The sequence below is a fragment of the Lathamus discolor genome, chromosome 5, assembly GCF_037157495.1.
Source record: "Lathamus discolor isolate bLatDis1 chromosome 5, bLatDis1.hap1, whole genome shotgun sequence".
NCBI lineage: Eukaryota > Metazoa > Chordata > Aves > Psittaciformes > Psittacidae > Lathamus > Lathamus discolor.
Window position 1 is genome coordinate 93,313,613 of NC_088888.1, and position 22,209 is coordinate 93,335,821.

At 39.3% G+C, this 22,209-nt stretch overlaps 1 protein-coding gene and 1 non-coding gene across 4 annotated transcripts in view; one reads left to right on the forward strand and one right to left on the reverse strand.

Annotated features, from left to right (window-relative positions):
- The window catches only part of COLEC11 (collectin subfamily member 11), a 38,636-nt gene extending 21,071 nt beyond the window's left edge, over positions 1-17,565 (forward strand). For 2 of the 3 annotated variants that reach the window (XM_065681572.1, XM_065681573.1), the window contains 5 exons: positions 910-981; positions 12,668-12,739; positions 13,447-13,500; positions 14,704-14,799; positions 14,956-17,565. In XM_065681572.1, the coding sequence (XP_065537644.1) occupies positions 910-981; positions 12,668-12,739; positions 13,447-13,500; positions 14,704-14,799; positions 14,956-15,365 (704 nt within the window). In that variant the 3' untranslated portion in view covers positions 15,366-17,565. The remainder of the gene's footprint in view (positions 1-909; positions 982-12,667; positions 12,740-13,446; positions 13,501-14,703; positions 14,800-14,955) is intronic. The other variant, XM_065681574.1, reaches the window with a different exon arrangement.
- TRNAS-AGA (transfer RNA serine (anticodon AGA)) lies at positions 8,900-8,982 on the reverse strand. The gene has a single exon. It is a non-coding gene; the product is annotated as a tRNA-Ser (tRNA).
- Positions 17,566-22,209: the final 4,644 nt, after the last annotated feature.

Genomic DNA, 22,209 nt, shown 5'->3' on the forward strand with positions numbered 1-22,209 from the left:
TGCTCTGCTAGCCATGGCTTTTAGATCCTGGCATTTTCTTGTCTGTGGAAACTGTAGAACTTGCTGCTTCTTTGTATATTTTTTTTTTTTTGTAAAAGTGGCTATGTAAATCATTCTTTAAACTTCTGTTTGTTTAAGAGATTGTAATTTTATGTCGGTGGCAAACTACAATAGTAGTACAATAGTAGGGCATGAAACAAGCTAAGCATCCTCAAATTTCCAATGAAATGCAGTAAGGAGGTGAACATTTACAGAAAGTGATGTTTAAATATGCTGAATATAGTAATCCACCATGAGCCATATGCATGTCAATACAATGCACAGTGGTTCATACCACAGAGATTAAAAGGCACAGTATATAACTGAGAATATGGATTAGGAGATACTCTTTCATGCTAAAACATCGTCCTCTAAATGAAGGATGCCTTCCTGTATGTCTTTGTAAGTGGCATAAACTTTTTTCTTTTTCTTTTTTTCTTTTTAATTTGATGTTACAGTTAAGCCATTTTCACTTGAGACTTTAGTGTATCTTTGGCAGATAGTTGTGAAGCATTTGAACTCGGTGCTGACTTGGGTCCTAATTCTGAAGCTTCTGCTTAAAGCAAATTGTGCTGTTGGGCTTTTTGGAGGTTGACAGTATGAGTAACATCCACAAAACTAGACCCATTGTGTGAGACTTCAGTAATGTACTGACTGTGGTTTTGTCAGTGTTACCCCAGTTTCAGGAGACACTTTTCTCCATGCATCAAGTAAAGCTAAGTCGGAATGCATCTGCTTTTAATTTTTTCCTGTCTTGTTACAGTAGATATTTATGTTCACTGGGGAAAATGACACTTTTGTCACTGCCGCCAACACAGAATAGTCCAGGTTTAATGCGATTCGTATTTTTGTTTCCTTTTGTATCAACAGGGGAGGCTGGAGAAAAGGGGGAGAAAGGTGCTCCAGGTCGTCCAGGCAGAGTTGGGCCTCCAGGAGAAAAAGGTAACTTTATTAAAGAAGATGTTTTGAAAGTCATTCCTGACCAAGTGGTGCTTTTTCTTGGAAGGCAATGATGATGGGGATCCTCTGTCCCTTTGCTAGGTGACTAAATCATGCTTGGGTATTTTCATATACCATTGTTGTGTTTTCACCCCGTTGGCGGCTCATCCCCATGCAGCCACATGTTCATTCACCGCCGCCCGCAGCCCGGTGGGAAGAGGAATAGAATTGAAAGAGTGGAAGCGAGAAAACTCATGAGTGGGTTGAGATAAGGACAGTTTAATGGGTAAAGCAGAAGTCTCACATGCAAACAAAGCAAAACAAGGAATTCATTCACTACTTCCTATTGGCAGGCAGGTGTTCAGCCATCTCCAGGAAAGCAGGGCTCCATAATGCGTATCAGTGACATGGGAAGACAAATGTCATCACTCCAAATGTCTGCGCCCCTCTTCTTTCTTCTTCACTCAGTTTTTGCTGCTGAACATGATGCCTTATGCTGTGTGATATCCCTTTGGTCAGTTGTGGTCAGCTGTCCCAAGCTGCGTCCCCTCCCAGTATCTTGTGCACCCCCAGCCTGCTTGCTGGTGGGGTGAGAAACAGAAGAGGCTTCGTTGCTGTATATAGGCACTGCTTGGCAATAACGAAAACATCCCCATATCAACACTGTTTTGGTCACGAATCAGAAATATAGCACCCTACAAGCTGCTATAAAGAAAATTATCTCTGTTCTAGCCAAACCCCATACAATGGGATGCACTTCTTTGTAGACTAACTATTGTTTTCTGGTAAAAAAGATTCACTTTGGAAAAAAATATTCTTGATCTTCTAGGAAGGTCTCTGTGAAGAAAGGCATTGTGTCTTCTTCATGAATTTCCTTCTGCAAATGAAAAGCTCAGATCAGAGGGAAAAACTCATGAGGCTCGATTTTCTTGGTTCCTTTTGTTTGTAAATGTGAGCACTCACAATTACCTGAATTAAAATGCTTGAGGGAAGGCGATAAGCTATAACAGGCAGAGATGGCCAGGAGTGGTTTTCTTTGGTAAGTCGTGGGAAACGGGAGAGGTGCCTGAGGATTGGCAGATGGCAAATGTCACACCAGTCTATAAGAAGGGCAAGAAGGAGGACCCGGGTAATTATAGACCAGTCAGCCTTACCTCCATCCCTGGAAAGTAACTCCATCTCTAGGCATATCAAGGATGAGGGGGTCATTAAGAACAGCCAACATGGTTTTATGAGGGGGAAGTCATGTTTGACCAACCTTATAACCTTCTAAGAAGAAGTGACTAGGTGGAGGGATGATGGTAGAGCGGTAGATGTGGTTTTTCTTGATTTCAGTAAGGCATTTGATACTGTCTCCCACAGCATCCTCATAGATAAGCTAAGGAAGTGTGGGCTTGACGATCAAGTAGTGAGGTGGATCAAGAACTGGTTGAAAGGAAGAAGGCAGAGAGTTGTGGTCAATGGCGCAGAATCTAGCTGGAGGTCTGTGACTAGTGGAGTCCCTCAGGGGTCGGTGCTGGGACCGGTGCTGTTTAATATTTTCATCAACGACCTGGATGAGGGAACTGAGTGCACCCTCAGCAAGTTTGCTGATGACACAAAACTGGGAGGAGTGGCTGACACACCAGAGGACTGTGCTGCCATTCAGCGAGACCTGGACAGGCTGGAGAGTTGGACGGGGAGAAACTTGATGAAATTTAACAAGGGCAAGTGTAGAGTCTTGCACCTGGGGAAGAACAACCCCATGTACCAGTACAGGTTGGGGGTTGACCTGCTGGAAAGTAGCGAAGGGGAAAGGGACCTGGGGGTCCTGGTGGATAGGAGGATGACCATGAGCCAGCAATGTGCTCTTGCGGCCAAGAAGGCAAATGGCATCTTAGGGTGCATTAGAAAGGGAGTGGTTAGTAGGTCAAGAGAGGTTCTCCTCCCCCTCTACTCAGCCTTGGTGAGGCCGCATCTGGAATGTTGCATCCAGTTCTGGGCCCCTCAGTTCAAGAAGGACAGGGAATTGCTTGAAAGGGTCCAGCGCAGAGCCACAAAGATGATTAAGGGAGTGGAACACCTCCCTTGTGAGGAGAGGCTGAGGGAGCTGGGTCTCTTTAGCTTGGAGAAGAGGAGACTGAGGGGTGACCTCATCAGTGTTTACAAGTATGTAAAGGGTAGGTGTCAGGATGATGGAGCTAGGCTTTTTTCAGTGATACCCAGTGATAGGACAAGGGGCAATGGGTGTAAACTGGAGCATAGGAAGTTCCACATTAACATCAGGAAGAACTTCTTTACTGTAAGAGTGACAGAGCACTGGAACAGGTTGCCCAGGGGGGTTGTGGAGTCTCCTACATTGGAGATATTCAAGGCCCGCCTGGACAAGTTCCTGTGTGATGTACTGTAGGTTACCCTGCTCTTGTGGGGGGGTTGGACTAGATGATCTTTTGAGGTCCCTTCCAACCCTTGGGATTCTGTGATTCTGTGGTTTTACACTTTTTGGACAGTTCACTAATATTTATGGAAAGATGATGGTAATGCTGTTTGCATTGTAGTTAAATGTTTTGAGCTCTTGAGAGGACCATTGCTCAGTAGTAGTCCATTATACAGCTGAGAGAAATGTGGCATTTCTGTCTTGCAGGAAATTCTGTCTTTTTAAATCTGTGGGGTTTTTTTTGTTTGTTTTTGTGGGGTTTATTGATTGGTTGGTTGGGGTATTTTTTTGGTTGCTTGTTTTTTTGGTTGCTTGTTTTTTTTCCAGAAGCAAGGAGGAAATTTGACCGTCATAAGTTTTCCAGGAGATGCACATTCTGAAAAATTCACATTAGGGATAGTCAAAACCTTGTATTTCAATACTGAAATTAAACATCTGACATTCCTGTCATCAGAACGATGGAGTTAGTTTTTACTGAACTTGAATATACAAACTTCCTTTCAAAGCAAGCACAGAGGTAATTTATACTTCCTTATGATGGTGCATGATCCATTATGTAGTTCTTCTGGGCAATTACAGAAGTCTGATACATGTAGGTTTTCCTGGGACCAAAATGCATAGCTAGAGCTCTTCCCCTTACAATGCATTGAAAAATTTATAACTCCTGTTAGGAGTGTGTGTGTTCAGTCAGTGTATTTCCCTTATGGAGATGTACTCTTCAAGGATGATTCTTAATAATGGAAACTAAAGTTTTAACTCCTGCAAGGTAATGCTGCGTTAATGCTTGCATTTAATGCTTGCAAGGTAAAGCAGAAGTGATGTTAAAGTATCACAGAATAATTTAGATCAAAAGTGTATAAACAGCTCATCTAGTCCAATCTCTTGTGTAAACAGGTCAGATTCAAATTTAGATCAGGTTGCTCAGGGTCATGTCCAGTAGACTTTTGGAAATGTCCAAGGATGGAGATTCCATATCCTTTTTGATTGGTCTGTTCACCACTGTAATTGTGAAAGACCTTTTCCTTAAAGCCAACTGAATTTTTTCTTCTTGTAATTTATGATCATTGCCTCTTGTCCTTTGTATGTGTCTGAGAAGAGAAGGCTTCATCTACTCCACAGACAACTTGTAGTGGTGCAAGACTGCAATTAGGTTCTCCCTTACCTTTCTGTGCTCCGAAAGACCATCAAAATCTTGGTGTAAAGTTTAGACCTGTGATCCAGGTACTTAATAGATACCTTGGTAGATAATGAAAGATGGATAAAACTGTTGCCTCATTTTGGATTTGCCCCTTTCTAAGAGCATGCATGAATGAACACAGCAGCCCTGTTTCTGTGCCAGCAGCCCTGTTTCTGTGCCAGCAGCCTGTGAAACTGCAGTTACTGTGTTAACATGTGTTTGATGCCCTATTTTTCTATTGAAGCCTGGTAATTGTTGTCTTGTTGGACTAATATTTGTCTCCTTCTGTTGATGGAAACTGCTAAACTTCATTGTATTTTTCTGCTAATTGAGGAAGTGATGGTTTACGTGAGGGGGGAAATTAATTCTTCAGCAACATTTGTAGAGTTTTTTCCTTCTGGTTTTAATTTACATTGTCACAATCACAGTAATATTTTTTTCCCCCCTTTATTTCATTTCTGAAGCAAGTTTGTCCCAAGAAAATGTGCTTAGTGTCTTCGAGCTCCTTAGGTACGCAATAATCAGTGAACAAATAACTTACTTACAAAAGAAAAGGTTTTCTTATGGTATTGACCTGAAATGAACACCTCAAGATTAGAATGTGCTGCAAATGTTTCTGTTATCTCCTTTCCTCATGATCTTTTCCAGTTTTGGTAGCTCTGAAACAGATAAACATTAAAACTTTCTGGTGCTTACCTGAAACATATCTGGTTCTGAGTGTCCTGATATTTCAGGGTGACATCAGACATCCTGATGTCTTTGGGAACTGATTAAGGTTAAGTTCCACTTACATTCCTCATTGCTTTTAATTAATTGTATAGGTCAATTATGATGCATAGCATGTCAGCAGAATATAAAACTGTGTTGGCCTTCTGCAAAGCATAGAGCGCTGGGTCATGTACAACAGCTAATTCAGATGAAAGCAGCGTGTACTGCAGTGCAGGTTTTGGAGTGTGAAGTTAATAGATGTAACTTTCCCCACTTGCACTGGTTGCTGCAATGCGTGCTCCCATGTTGGGAGTGAACTCAATTATTGGAGTCATGATCCAATCTGTGAGGCCATAACAACATCCATGTATACAAATTCCACACAAATACTTTAATAACAATACAATCCTGTGAATATTCCCAGAGTAGCATGGATTCTGCTTATGGCAATCAAAAAAAGGGTGAATAGAGGGTGAATTTACTGTTGGAATGCATAATTGAAGGAGCAGCACAGTCCAAATGTGTTCTTCAAGATATTTTAATTTTTTTAGAGCCATAACCATTTGAAAATATTTTAGTATTTTAATTTCAGCCTTCATACACTGTACTTCATTTATAGGTCATTATAATGGTATGTGAAGCGGAGTCGCATACTATTCTTAGGGGTGGAACTCAACTGTCTCTACCTTTGCAGTGTTAGCACAGTAATTCTGGCTTTTGCCAGCTAACACTTTTCCAGGCAATTCTTGGACACATCTTGTAAGATAACACAATGAGCAGCTTGCAAGTGATTATCCTGGCTTGAAGAATAAGACAATTTAATATCATTGAGTGTACCATTCTCAGCCACCTGGTTCATACTGCTAGGGAACCTTCCCAGGCATTTAGTTTACTAGTACAGACATAGCCTCTTAAGTAGGAGAGAAGACTCATTAATTTAACTGGATTGGAGCCAGAGTGCTCAGTCATTTGTATAATCAAATTCTAAAGAGAGGTAATAATATCTTAATTTATATTTTAGTATTACTGATTGCTCGTTAATATGTAATCAATCAATCCTTTACATTTCTGAGTCAACTTTTACATGAATTTATTGCTCACTAAGGAGTGCTGCAGGCAGGATTCCATATAAAAGTCCTGACATTGACAGTTGTGGATTCACAAAGTGGATATGTGTTTCAGACCTGTCTTTCCATTCATCTGAACTCAGTCGAATTTTGCGACAATCCGTGTTAAATGGAATGGGCAAAAAAATGGCAGATGGGCTTTAGTGTAAATAAATATATAGCCTAGGGAAATTAGGGGTGCATAATTTAATCCATACTTACACAATACAAAAAACCAGAATTGTCACTTAAAACTCAAGAACTGCTCTTAAGTTATTAGCAGCAGTCCCAAAGCTAAAAAAACACTGCCCATCATAAAGAAGATACCAAGGACAAAATAGGAAGCTCATTTTTGTGGCTGATTTGCTCTGTGTAAAAGCCTGATGTGCACCATCTCATGCAATGAGTGTGGTTCTGGCCTCTGTCTCTCAAAAAGGACATGAAAGGTTAGAAAGGGGCACCAGATATGTGAAGAAGATGGAGGAGCTGCCTCATAAGGAGAAACTGGACAGGTTGAGACTCTTGCATCTGTACAGAATAGTCTGAGAAGGATATGATCGAGGTAACAGAATCACTAGATCCCATCATACCTGAACTAAGAGGCAGTTACTTAAACTGCTGGGGAACTGATTCAGCAACTCTGTCTGCAGTGGACTGCAGATAGTGGCTGTAGTTGCATGATCTCCATTTATTGCACCTTCTACTGCCACTGTGTGAATCAAAGTCTTGGGCTTAGGTGGACCACTGATCTGATCAAACTTGGTGTTATGTTGTCAATGTAATTCTGGCAAGGTATGTGTTTTGTAAGGGAAGTTATTTGTATTTGTGTGCATCTGAATATACAGTCCCCCATTCAGGAATGGATCATGCTATTTCCATTTCTTTTTTTGAATGTGTTTTAAAATTCTTTAAGCTTTTCTGTTGCCTTCAGATTGGATTGTGTTTTCTTACTATCTTTAGTTTCCTTTGCAAATTTTCTAGCCTTTCTGATTTCTAGTCCGTATGGATTGATAAGTTTCCTCCTTTTATTTTTTTTCCCTGTTTGTTATACAAAGCTTGTAGAGTTTCACTTCGTCATTAAGATACCTATGTACCTGTCCCACTAGAGTGGGAGATGTGGGGTATTTATTTCTCCACTGCCTTCCAAGGGAACTTGGAGAAATAGCTGAGACTAAACTCCTAACTTTCAGGCTGGCTAATGAAATGAATTTGTCTCAACTACATAAAATGCCACCTAGCATTATACTAGGGGGAAGATTCTGTAATCTTGGACTATATTTTGCATTCTTTTTCTACGTATCCTTTGCAGATTGCTGTCAAATATGGCACTAGAGTCAAGAGGCCTTTGGTTTGGTACACTTCTACTTTTGTTGGTGGATAGTTGTCTGTGATGTCTGCTATGTCAAATCATGAAGAATTTTGTCGTGGCTTAAGCCCAGCTGGTAACTCAGAACCATGCAGCCGCTTGCTCAGTCACTGCCTCCCCTTCCTCCCCCTGCTCCCAGGGATGTGTAATTGCTAAGCACTTCTATTATATACCTCCCAAAGTATAGAGGTGGTGACCACACTGGGAACACAAGCCAGATCAGTTTCATGACCAGTGAGTCTATTGTATTACAAGTCATTACCATAAAGTACAGTGAAACGAGAACCTTAGCCCAGGCCACCCAGCTGATAAACACTAACACAGCAAATACCGGCTGTAAGTAAGGTACGACATGCTGAAACTCTGAGATCAAGAGCAACAACTTTGAGAGCCAATAAATCAGCATTGTGACGAGTGACTATTAATCTGAAACAATGAATTCTTATCACAAATACGATTAGACACACTCTGGTCAAATCTGTCGTTATCTCTATCCTTTGTGCCCCACGTTGGGCGCCACAATATTCCAGAGATTTAACACATCAGCATAAGAAGGTAACATGAAAAATAGTTTTAATATCAAAAAGTCACTACTGTCATTGTGTAATTACTTTTCAAGTTTTTCCTAAGGTTTTGCAATTACTTACTAAACATAGTTATTATCATAGAAAATGTTCTTAAAGTTTACTCCCATAAGGATATTTTCCACACTCATATGTCTCTCAGTTCAACTAACTTCAACCCAAAGAGCTTTATTATTTCATTTTTGACTCCAAGATCAAGCTCATGTTCTGCAATGGATATTACTTCTACAATGTAAAATTTCAAGTAAAGGTAACCAACATGTTAACTCTCATTTGAAATATAACCGTGCCAATCTAAGTCCATCTGAGCCACTTCAGTCTTAGTAGCTTTGTCCACTTGTTGGTTGTTCTGGTGTTCCTCAGTGGCCCAACTCTTGGGTACATGCGCATCTACATGTACCTTCACCACCAGGTTCTGCACCCGGGCAGTGATATCTTGCCACAGTGCAGCAGCCCAGATGGATTTACCTCTGCATTGCCAAAAGAATTGAGAAAAATGCATTGGCAGTATAAATTGTGGCATACCACTTGGCTGCCTTTGAGTCCAGAAAAACAGCCGGGCACCGTAGCTGGCAGGATTCAAACTTGCACAGGGAAAACCCAAATGGATTTCTAGTCCATTGCCTTCACCACTTGGCCACAACTACCTGCTGCTAAAAGAATCTGTCTGATTTGTTGAAGTTTGAGAAGTAAACTACTGCTCTCTTCACTTTGACACAATTCAGTTCACCTGTGACACGGTGAATTTCTGTTTCTGCTGTATTTGTCTTTCTGACACTTTCTTGTAAGTACTCTTAAACCTTCTTGTCCCAATTAATCCTGTCTGAGATTTGCCACGCTGTATAGAGATCACCATTTATAGTGTAGCACCCAGACAAAGCCTTCACTTTTTCACTGGTTGTGCAGCCCACCATTTATCTCTGGTATTTTATTTATTTTATTTATCTCTGGTATTTATTAGGCTACTAAGAAGATCATTTCGAGTTTCCTTCTCTTCAGTTCCTCCCAAAATCCTTCAAGTCTTCTATAATTGGTTTCAGTGTATACCACCTTCATCTGAAAGATGACAGATGACTTACTTCATATTTTCCATTCAAACTTTCTGTTAGATTTCCTACTTTTGGTCTATGGAGACTTAATTTCTTTCATTGTCCTCATTTCTTTCCAGGTCTGACTTCCTGATTTCATTAAGACTCTTTAGACTGCAGTTTTGGCAATCATAGGGCCACTAAAAAGGACTTTACAAAAGGCATTCAAACTTTTGAAACCCTCAAGGCAGATGGGTCTCTCTTGAAACCTTGTGATTTATTCTGCAGAAGCAGCAGAATAAGCAGGCCCCTGGAGTAGAAGCAGGGGTTAGTCACTGTAAGAGAAAACCAAATCCAAACAGTTCTTTTAATGAGCGCAGGAGGCTTAATGTATGTCTTCATTGTTTGAGATAACACACTTTTACTTCTGAGCAGGTCATGTAGCTTTTACTGGCTGTTACTGAGAAGTAGTTCATTTTCTGGGCAGTATTTGTGAGAAGGAAAGTGAATTAATTTTATATATTTATGCATTAGATTTATTTAATTTCTTTCTAGTGTTTATTTAATTTCAGGTGTAGCAGCCTGAAGAGAGAAAGCATTAAAACACTTGACAGTCTTTTATGGTAATCTCAATTCATAAATATCCAAAGCAAGAAAGGTCACTTTTAAAGCAACTCGATAAACACATTACAAGCTGATACTTTAGAGATTTGTGAGGAAATACCTTCTCAATATGCTGCCTGTATTGGATAAATATCCAATGGTAGTATCAGTACCTTTATAACCCACACAGCCTGATGGAATGCATCTTTAGGGCAAGCCATGAATCTGTTCTGAATGTGAAGCTATATTCAGAAAGTAAATCTTCAACTGGCAGAGTGGATTACTTCCATTCTTCCAGTAGGAATATATAGCATAAGAGAAAAATATTTGTGTTTTCTGGTAAAATTTCCTAATTGTGTCCATGTCCGGTAGTGACTGAATTTGATCCTTGTTGAAAAAAAAGGAAAATCATTGATTGTAGGATTTACCAGTAATTAATTAGACCAAGAAGTCATACACCTTCATTTTCTCTCACTTCAGAGGAAATGATTTCTTTCTGACTCATACAATCAAGTGACAGTTGCTTGAGATTTTATGGAGTAATACAGAGGACATCTCTTAGCTCTGTGGTGATCAGTTTATATTCTGAAACTTGTTACTGATTAATTGGTCATAAAATTATCCAGCTTTGAAAAATAGATAGAGGAAATACACGACTGTCCAGTTGCACTAACAACAGAGGGCGACAGATTTTGAGTTGTCATAAATCTGTAACTGAGGCTGAGCTGTGACAAATTACACAAGTTCAGTTGCTGTATCCCTATGGTAGATTGTCCTCCTAACTTGTCTCTCCTTGCTCCTGTGTAGCTGAACAGTGTATAACAGATGTTGCTTTGAGCAAAGAAACAACCTTTTCAACAGTCCTTAAAAAACCTGCATCAGTATTTCCTTTGGTCTTGGGTTTCTGCAGGATGGGAGCCTCAGAAGGCATTTGGCTTCTTTTCTCTGTAGTTCCTTCATACCTGATCTCCATTAATATTGGGTGGTACAGTGGGAAATCTATCTCATATGAATGACATAGCTGTGCTGCCTCCAGACCACATTTCTCCTCAAAATCATGATACAGAGAGGCCTAAATCTGATGGTGGAGCATTGATTTGTTCAGGTGTTGCACCCAGGAAAGGTTATCGCCACGTACAGTGAAATCATAGAACCAACAAGGCTGGAAAAGACCTTCCTGATGTTGCTCCGGCCATACGAACTGCACCATCAGGCAAGCTGTGCCACATGCCACACATGTTCATGAATGTAACAAAACGACAGGTCTCGTTTCATAGGTCTCAAAGTCTACCTAAAACAAACCAGGGGATTCTCTTTAAACCAATGCCAGAACCGAAGTATCATTTCAAAATAATAATCTGGCAAGCTTAGACTATTTAGGGTTTATTGACTAGAAGTGGCTTGGTTTCTAGTCAATAGAAAAAAAAGCCAAAGCCTTCAGTCATGTGTAAACCTGCTGTATTTACTTTATTAGGTGAGTAGCGCTTATTAATTTCAACTGCTGATCTCCTGAACTTGTACATGAGCTCTGTAGACATGTGATTGAGTAAGTCTTTGCTATTAGAGGCTAAAGCTCTTTTCTCAGATTCACACCATCAAGATACTTATTTTTCATAATGTTTGAGAAATGTCATCTAGAAAAACTGTACGACCTAACAGGGATGTTTTATCTGTTTCATTCTTCAAGCTTTGGAGGAGCTCAGATCAGTGACATCAGTACTTGAATTGTGGCACACATTTTATTAGTAACAGTGCTTCAGCTTGGTTTGTGAAGACAGTGGTGGCAAAGAGACTGCCTGTTCCAGTGCAAATTCTGTTTCCCCTAAAGCCATTCTAATATTCCCTTTACATCACACAGGAAAGTACAACTAATAGAAAAGAGGTCAAAGTTAGACAAAGTAGGTGAATCAACCTGTCTTGCATCAGATTTCTGGGTATGCTTCATGGACACAGATAGGTGACAGTGGCTGGTTCATGCAGATTTGCTGACAATTTCACTTGACCTTAAGAGGTGAATAGTTCCCTTTTATTTGCAAGAACACAGCTGAGGAAAATTACTTTTTTAGCAGCTCCTTTGCTACAGTTGTACTTCAGTGGCTTCAGTCAGATTTTATATGAACATGTGCATGTGTCTGTGTGTATATATATATTTCCATTAATTTTCATTTTTCAATAATGTCCTCTTCAAATGTAAGAGCAAAGAATGAGGCTGTGACTGCTTCCACAGTGTGTATATTGTATAAATAAGCCATTTAGCCCAAATTTAGCCCTCAGTTACAGTGGAGCTACTGTGTTAGATGAAACTGTCACTTGTGTTTGGATCCTTTAGGTTTTCTCAACTCCGTAATAGTTTTAATCCACTGATCAATGCTTGCATGCAACCCCCATCGTTTTCAATGTGACTCTGGCATGATCATCTGAGAGTTTGCAAAAGCTTTTCCAGTGGATCTGAGCCAAGATCTGTTTTCATTTACACCTACACACCTTGTTAATGTCAATTGCTTTGCTAAGATCAAATCACTGTCTAGGTTATTATACAGAAGTTCTTCACAAGGAGTGAGCTGGACCTCTGGAGTTCAATTAATGTTTGGGATATAGTTTGTTTTCACTTATCGTAAAAGCTGGTACTGAAGCATGCTGGAATCTGAATGAATTGGTCTAGATTCCTACCTTGTGTTTGTCATTTTTCTGTTCTGTGTAGGAGAAATAGGGGACAAAGGACAGAAAGGCAGTATGGGACGGCATGGAAAAATTGGTCCTATTGGTTCAAAAGGTATGCTCAGTTCAATTTTGTTTTCTCCATTTGTGTTTCAGATGAATAATCTAGTGATTTATGTTTGAGAAAAGCTTAGGGGCTTGAACAATGGTTAATGAGTCTCAGAGTTTATCAGCCAGGGAGTTACGCTGGTGTAGTCAGATACATGACTGATATCTCTCAGGCAGTTACCTTTCCCTCTAAGAGCAGTGTATTTAGGCTTATAACAGGGTAAGAATCCTGGTTTAAGGTTACCTAAAGAACTTTGTGCACTATCGTGCAAGTGTGGCAGTTAAGAGCAGCACATGAGAAGATGCACAGTATTTTGGCAGACTTTTAAGCTCCAATTCTAATTCTAATTCTAAATTCTAGTCTTGCCTACCCCATAGGCCTCCTATGTGACTTTGATTAAGTCATTTGGACCAATGGTTACTTAAACATCTAGATTATGAATTTAGATTTAGGCACCGGTGTAACATGTCCAGCCCTTTTCCCTCTACAGCATCTGAACTTACTGGTTCTGTGAAGTTCATGAATGTGAAAAAATGGATATTGGTACATATTCTTTGTGTTCAAGCTTTGGCTGGACAGGAAAATTTGTATTTTTGTTTGGGCATATTTCTACTTTTCGTATTTGAATGTTACTAGAGAAAAAATAAACCAGTGCTAATGAACTGTTGACCAAAAAAGCTGCTTTAAATTTATATTCTTTTTCATGTCTTTAGGTGAAAAAGGAGACATAGGTGACATAGGACCACCGGGTCCTAATGGTGACCCAGGTAAGCCATCTAACACCTTGTGTATGTGAAGGATTTTATAAGATGCATGCATCATCACCAAAGACACATGCCAGTTTGCATATTGGGGAGATAAGAAATAGTTTTTGAATAGGCACTGTAATGTTTCAGTGTAATATTTTCACATTACTTAAAATTATTGAAACTGTGGTAGTTGCTGGACATGTAGTGTATTTATCGAAACAGTGTCTCATAGCTCCTCAGAGCTGTGATCGCTCCAGAAGACTAGCGGGAACTGAAGTGCAACTGTCCGTATCATTCATCACCAGTGCAAAGGGACATCTCTGAGTATTTGGGTAGTCAAATGCAGATTTGAATAAATACACAGAGAACCGGATTGATCCTTATTTTGAGATTTGGGTTCATAGCTGTAACGATTATCCTTTTAGCATTCTCATTCAGATTATCTTTGTCAAACAAATGTAAATTTGGGTTAATAGATTGTTATTACTGTAAGGTTTTGGATGTGAAGGTGTCACAACTCTTTAAAACAGCCCAGGCAAACCAACAAATCAGGAGTCCTACCAGTTTTGTAACATAATTTTATTAAACTGTTCATAGTTGTATGGGAGACACTTAAGTAAACTGTGTTTCAGTGCTGAGAGAGGACAGAGTTCTTATAATTCAGTATTGAAGGAGGGATCCAGCCAGATGGTTGTTTTGAGGTTGACTAAAGGTAAATGTGAGACTTTGGTTTTCTGCATTCTGTAACTGAGAATGATTCAGTGCATGAACTATTTACGCCCCAAATGATTTCTTAAAGTACACACATTTCACATTTGCATAAGGTGGTCTTGGTGCATCTTGTTACAAACCAAACAAAATACCACTCTCCATAGACAGACAATCTATGTTTCATTTTTGGGGTTTTTTTTTTGGTTGGTTGGTTTGGTTTTGGTTTGATCATTGTTTTAGTGTATTCTTAGGGAATATCCATCTGTTTTTAGGTTAGCTGTAATCATGCAGGGCTGAAGCTTCATGGGAAATGAACTGAGCTGTTCTGGGTAGGCATAGACACCCCTGAGAACCATATGATGCGGGGTAGTGAAGGCTCTGCATTTCTGTCTGTTAGTTGCCAGAGAGCTCTTTCCAGAGCTTCCAGGCTGGGCCTTTTTCTATAATTGTTTAGATAATTATTGCGGTTAGATAGCTTTTTAATTTTGGTGTATCTGTGTCACTTCACAGGCATCCCCTGTGAGTGCAGCCAGCTAAGGAAGGCTATTGGTGAGATGGATATCCAAGTGGCCCAGCTGACAACGGAACTAAAATTCATAAAAAATGGTAGGTTAATTTGATATGAACATTTTCCTTTCTTGTTGCCTCATTTTACCAGTGTGATTGCTCGTAGAGAGTGTCACTGTTCCGCACCTGATCTGTGAAGCTATTTTGGGGTGTGCAGTAACTTGGTTTATAGAAATGCGAGTGCTCACTTTTCAGCACTGCCCTCCCCCGCAGCTGTTGCTGGTGTGCGTGAGACAGATAATAAGATATATCTGCTGGTGAAGGAAGAAAAAAGATACAAGGAAGCCCAGCTCTACTGCCACGGAAGAGGAGGGACGCTGAGCATGCCCAAGGATGAGACTGCCAACAATCTGATTGCCTCGTACATCAACCAAGCTGGGCTCACCAGAGTTTTCATTGGGATTAACGACCTAGAGAAAGAGGGAAATTTTGTCTATTCTGACCGATCACCCATGCAGACCTTCAACAAATGGCGCAGTGGGGAGCCCAACAATGCCTATGACGAAGAGGACTGTGTGGAGATGGTGGCATCTGGAGGGTGGAATGATGTTGCATGTCATATTACCATGTATTTTGTGTGTGAATTTGACAAGGAAAATGTGTAAGCTTGTCTGTTCACTCTTTATTTTAAGAAAAGATTTAAAGCCAATTGTACAAGTTACCCCATGTTTATAAAGTACAAATGATATTTTGCAAGTACGTAGCATCAACGTTGTACAGCTGTAAATACAATTTAGGTATTTCAAATATCAGTATATACCCTTCAGAAGGGAAGAGCAATGATGAGACAGCTTGTTTTTTCTGTAGGAAAATATGTGTTTAGATAAAAATGTGGTTTGGGGCCAGATTCTGCCCTCACAACAGTTAATAAATGTGACTGCATGACTGTAAGGAAAGGCAGAATTTGGCCTCTAGTTGTTAGAATGATTATTTCTGAAGAAGTAGATTCCTGATATTCTTTTATCTTAGCAAAGTTTGTAGTTATAAATGTTAATTGCTTGTAGTGCTACAGGGATATTTCTGTAACAAGGCAACTATTTTATATACTCCAGTTAATAAGTACAAATATTACTGTAAGGTTTTGGATGTGAAGGTGTTAACAACTCCCTTCTTTTTAAAACAGCCAAAGCAAAACAACAAATCAGGAGTCCTACCAATTATGTAACATGACTTTATTAAACTGTTCACAATTGTATGGGAGACACTTAAGTAAACTGTGTTTCAGTGCTGAGAGAGGACAGAGTTCTTATAATTCAGTATTGAAAGAGGGATCCAGCCAGATGGTTGTTTTGAGGTTGGCTAAAGGTAAATGTGAGATTTTGGTTTTCTGCATTCTGTAACTGAGAATGATTCAGTGCATGAACTATTTATGCCCCAAATAATTTCTTAAAGTACATGCATTTCACATTTGCATAAGGTGGTCTTGGTGCATCTTGTTACAAACCAAACAAAATACCACTCTCCACAATTTAATGCAGACTTCATAAATAGGCAACAAATTGTCAGATTGTAAGGTTGACCCCCTGAAAAGCAGCAAAAGTTTCCAAGTTTTTCTTCGTTGGGTATATAGCAGTAATAAGTAACTTTGCACAAATGATGTATGTACCACATTTACAATTGCATGTGATGGAAAAATGTGATGTATATTAAAATAAAACCCAACAACATCATTTCACAAAGGAAATGATGAATTACTTTGGATCTTCCTAGGAGCCAGTTGCATAACATCTTATCTTCCTGTCAGGCATAGAAAGATTACTTCAGAATCTCTGACTGTGTTTCCTCAGCAGTACCTTGCAGAGTGATTTTTAAGGAGGAACGGTCCTTTGTATAACATAGTAATCAAAATACGTATCTGATCATTATCAGATATTAGTCTACAGCATATCCACAGAGGATGTGGCATGTGGTTCCAGAGATTTCCCTGTAGCAAGACAAGACCAACTCATATCAACTTTACAGTGCTGTGGTATATAAACGATCAATGACCATACAATTCTGTTTCTATCCACAGAGTCTGAACATATTTGATGCAATGCTATTATTTTATACCTAAGAAAACAAACCATTCTGCTTGATGTATTTGCTCTGTGAATTTGAATCCATTCTATATATAATTTTATATATATAACGGATATTATTATTTTTGAAGATAAGTAGCAAATTCCTATATTATTTGAATATCAGCCTGGCTCCAGAGCGGTCGTTCTAAGAAATGAACATTCCTTTGATTGCTTTGCTTTCTTTCTAATAAAAGTAGGTATCATTCCTGTATGTTAGGCATTCTTCCAACTGTATATTGAAATCTATTAAATAATGTGAATATGGTTCTACAATAATATTCAAAGACTCTTTACATTTTTTGCAGGGAGCTAAGAATTTAATGGTATGATTTGTTTGTTTAGAATAGTGCCTTTTGAATATTATGATTGTTTCCTGCCTGCTATAGAAATCCTCAGAAGCCGTTTAAATCTCCAACATACTTTTGTTGAATCATTGTAGCTATATTAAAACAGACCAAACCTGAATTACAGATACCTGGAGCTTCCTCATTATGTATGTGCTGAAGTTGCTAACTTTATTGTTCACCCAGGTTTTGAAAGTCTCTATTGTAATGTTTGATTTCCTCAGAAACATGAAAAGAGGCCTTTTGAGGAGGTGGGAAGCTTTTTCAGATGCCAAATACTCCTATTTTAGCTGGAAGTCACACCACGTTTATAAAGATTGATTTGACATGTAGAGCATTTAAGCGGTCTCAATTCCTATTAAAATTTAAGATGAAAAATAAAAGCAATGGAGAAAACATTTATTTCCCCCAGTTTTTGTGTTCTTTGGGATATATTTTTGCAGCTCTTGATATAGAAGACGGGAAGGAAATTGTATTGTCACACTTGCAAGAGTCCCTATTTCACCATTTGGGCAAGTAGAACAAGGCTAGTGTGTAAGAGCTTTAGCTCTCTGTCCTGCAAGGAGCAAAGACTGCACATATTACATTTACCCACGCAGGGAACTGGGTAAGAAATGATGGAGGGATTGGAGATAAATGAGCCCTTCATTTATTTCACCCTCCAGTTGCTGATCCCCATAAGTGGACGCTTGCTGGGGGCAGAAATCAATGTTGCATGTAGCGCTCAGCCTGGGCAGAGCCTGCTGACGTGCATGGTAAGATTTCCACTGCTCTCAGAGGAATTGTTTAAAGGGGAAAAAAGAAATCAAATGATACTTTAGCTTTACTTGGTGCATTTTCCATGTGTATTAAAACCTGCATTGTAATGTCATTAAGCATGTCGTGTAGCTTTATAGAAACTTTTAGAACATGTCTGTCTGGCAAGCATATGCTGAGGTTTCCCAGGCTTTTCTTACATGCTTTAATTTTGATGGATGATTTTTCTTCATAAATATTTTGTTATAGCCCTTACTTATTCATAATTAAGAGGCATGTTGGTGCATTTTAAGAAGGCAACAATAACGGATTATTATTTTTTGTAATATAGTCACCCTTTCATGCTCTTGAGTAACTTCTTCACATAAAACGCATATTTCATTCAACTGTATTCCTCATTTTAGCTTCTAGGGCTATGTTGTTGTGTTACTGATGTCAGGGCCAGATATGCAACCCCTTTCTAGGAGATGACTTGGCACAGGTAAATTATTTAGCTGGCTCCAAGGGGAGCTCCACTGTCGGGAAGAGCCTTGCGTCCCTGTAGATCTCCTGACAGAGCAGTGGACAGTGTCTGAGTCTGATAAAGACCTGGATTTGCCACTCTGCATCCTGGATCCTTGGTTGAAGGTGCTGCTTCCACCTGCCTTGTTATCCTGCTCGGCTCCTGGTTTACCATCCTTCATGGACCTACTGTTCTCACTGTGCCCTCACAGCTGACATGATTATCCCTGAACATACAGTTTTGTGGCAGGTTGCAGGTTAGCAGCAGAACTTCCCCCTGGCTGTAAGTGTTAAACTGTCTTATGTCAAAGAGAAGAGCTGTAGAAAAGTAGTATTTATACATGGGATATAGAGCATCTTTATTCATGTAAGTAAAACTGAGTGCTTTGTTTTTCATAAGCTCAGGAAATGGCAGTTCAAATGTGCATTACAAAATAGGAGCTGGTTGGACTTCTTTTGTTACAGTTTTTGATGAAAAGTGAAATAAGGTGAAATTAAAAGAATTTTGATTGTAAATAATAATGAAGGTCCAGAATGAACAAAGACACTCTGAAGTAGATGCTTTTCAAGGTGTTTCCTTTTGGAATTTTTCAGAATTTCATTTCTGAGTTCTGAAGCTTCATTTTGACCCATAACGGGTTTTCATTTTCATATTATTGCTAATGTGCTCTACACTGTGTCAGTAACAGTGTTCAGTATAATACTTGAAATATTTTAATTTAAGGCTTAATTTCCAATAGGAACAAGTCATCTTTTGAAGAGTTCTGTTCTGTGGAATTTGGCATCTGAATGGTTTCTCCTTCTGGGACTAATGTGATGCTGTAAACACTCTGAATACAAAGCAATCGATAGTTAAACCAACATTAAGTAAAAGATATTCTTACTGATTATGAAAATTAGTCCTTTAAGTATGCCATATACTTAGCAGTTTATGCAGTGTTACCAATGGCCAATCATTAAACAAGATAAAGCATTTTTAAAAATGAAAGTCATACAAATTTACTTTCATCCTGAATTAAAATGAAAGATATCAAAGTAACCAATTACCATTAAATTGGAAATTCAGGATTTCGTCTGTGTCTATATCCAGATTTAGTTTTTATGGGAAACTCCATGACTTGTGATGTTGGTGGCTGAATCAAATCCTAGAGTACAAAATTAGCTTCTAATGCAAACACTGATTATATATGACTCTACTCCTTGCACTTCCTGGACTGTCCCCCTTAGCCTTTCTTTGCAAGCATTCTGCTCACTTAGCTCTGTGTATAAATGTGTGCATGAGTTTGTCCCAAGGGTCAACTCCTTTTCACTGAGCATTCTGGTTTTCAGTTTTTGGCTTGCCCTATGGTGCCAGCAGGTCTATGATACTCAACCTGTCTGCCACAGATCACGGACCAGGAGATTTATGATTCTATGTGGTTTTTTTTTTTGTCCACCAGGAGCAGCTGGAAATGCTCCTTGAAATGAAAGTGTCCATGAAGTCTCCTATGATGGGGAGGGGTATTGTGCAGGACTGGTACTGGCCGCTCACCCATTCCCTGGGATGCATTTTCATGGTTTTGGAGAGGCATTTCAGCCTACCAAGAGAAGAGCTGACCTTGTTACTGTGGTTAAAAAGAAACCAGAGACTTAAGACTTACTTAGGGTAAAAACTGTGCAGTGGAGGGTTTTGACTATTTACTTTACAGAGTAGCTGAGAGGAAGAACAGTTTATTTTTAATTTTGCTGTGTTAGGAGAGTACAAACTATGTGAATTGGGAGAGAAGGGGTTTGTGGAGAGCGTGATAGCTGTGTGCTCAAGGTGTTTTTCTGGATGCATGTCTCATCCCAGTCAGGAGCTTTTCAATTGGATGAAGAGGGGCGTCCTCTTGAGAGGGAGAGCATGAAATGGAAAAGGTGGGAGAAGCAGTGAGTGGATGTGCAGAACCAGCAGTGAGCTGGATGCCCATGAGGCAGAATGTAAATGTTACCTCCAGCCATTCTCCTGCTTCCTGCTAGGGAAATGTAATTATCTTGCCCTTTCTGTCAATATGTCTCACTACAGCTCTGGATGGGTAGCTACAAAAGTAGAGGGAGGTGACCAGTTTAGCATAATGTCTTTGTGTAAATAAAGCCCAATTTGAGTCTATGGCCAAATAATAGCATCCACTACTCTTTGGGTATATTAATGTATGAAATCACTGGGGATATAATTACGCACTGCTATTCAAAGGCTAGCTATGTAGTATTGATGAGTTTCTGTATATTCCTTACATGTAAAAGTGTGAAAACTGCCAAGAATTCAGCAGCAGAAGGGCTGGTGTGCAGCTGAACCATACATGTGTTACCATACTATCATCTAGTGGCAGTAAGAGGCAAAATGGAAGAGCTGAGCAGTAGTTTGCTTTTGCTTGCATCAGAGTCACCATGTTACTGAGTGCATCCGCTGATACGGTATTGAACAAATGATTTCCCAGCTCTGAAGTCAGCTTTTTTCTCTTGTTTGTGAAAAAATTATTTTGATTTATAACAAAGAAACGTGCACTGATTTGAAGTCCAATGCCCAGGTGAGAGTTTCGACTAAGAAGTGAGAAGTGTGCCCAAATGAGTTCAATTATCATGCCTTGGAGTTAAGAGAAAAAGTCAAGCTGTGCTCGGCAGGCCAGCATCTGAATTGCAGGTGCAGATCTTCACCTGGCATCAATCAGCTTCAGTGAAGCCAAATTGATTTATACCTGCTGAGGATTTGGCATAGTATCTTCATAAATTCTAAATATATGCTTATTTCAGAAAGAAAGAGAGAGAAGTATTTTGATGTTCATCATTCATTCTGACCACTGTTATTCAAAGTCTGATACAGTGTAAGGGATACATCTCTCATGCAAATTTCTGGGCTATAGTCAGCTATGACACAAATATTGAACATAAAATAGCTGACATAGATGTATAGGGTGAAACTTTACCCTTGTGCACAAAGGATACGATGCGGAACACAAGGAAGCAGTAAAAGCATTCAACATAAAGAATAAGTCCTCTATCATTTTATATTCTTCTATGAAAATTAAACTTCTGCTTTTTGCCTTACTCAACATTGATGCATAGGAGTAGATGGGTGACATCTAGTGAAGAAAAGATTTGTTGCATATCTAGAGAGCCATAAGTCCAACTCTGTTCCTGCTTCATTCTTTAGCATGATCAGAATAATGACAGACAGACATTCTACAAGAGGGAACTTGAACAATATGTACAGTTCACTGTTCTTGTAGCACACACTGAAATAAAAGTAAAAAAATGCAAAACCCTTGTTACAAAGTGCCCTGCACATACATATATCAACTTGTTTTATTTAATCCCATTCTCTGCTTCTTCCACAACATCACTTCCTTCCTGCTCTAGATAAAAAAAAATCTGATATAGTAACTTGAGACTTATTTAGGTAAAGTTCAGTATCTCTCCTAAATACCCCCAACTGGATTAGCAGAAAAGTTTATAGTTGACCTTGACGTAGGCAATTCCTTTTTCGTGCTGATTTTTTGCTATATCTTACCATTCTGAAGCTTTTGAAAGTGGAAAATAAACTCTGGATCCTGTAACCTTGCACTGGAAGAGCACAAATGCATTACAGCTGATGTGTTGACACAATGCCTAACAGTTAGTGATAACACCTTCATTTAAAAAGTACTCTTTGAAACTACTGTTCTGGTCTCCACAGAGTCCTCAGTTTTCTTCTTAAAGCTTCTCTTTTTGCATCTCGTCAGACCCAAAATGAAGTTAATTATATACTTTAATTATGTATTCCATACTGT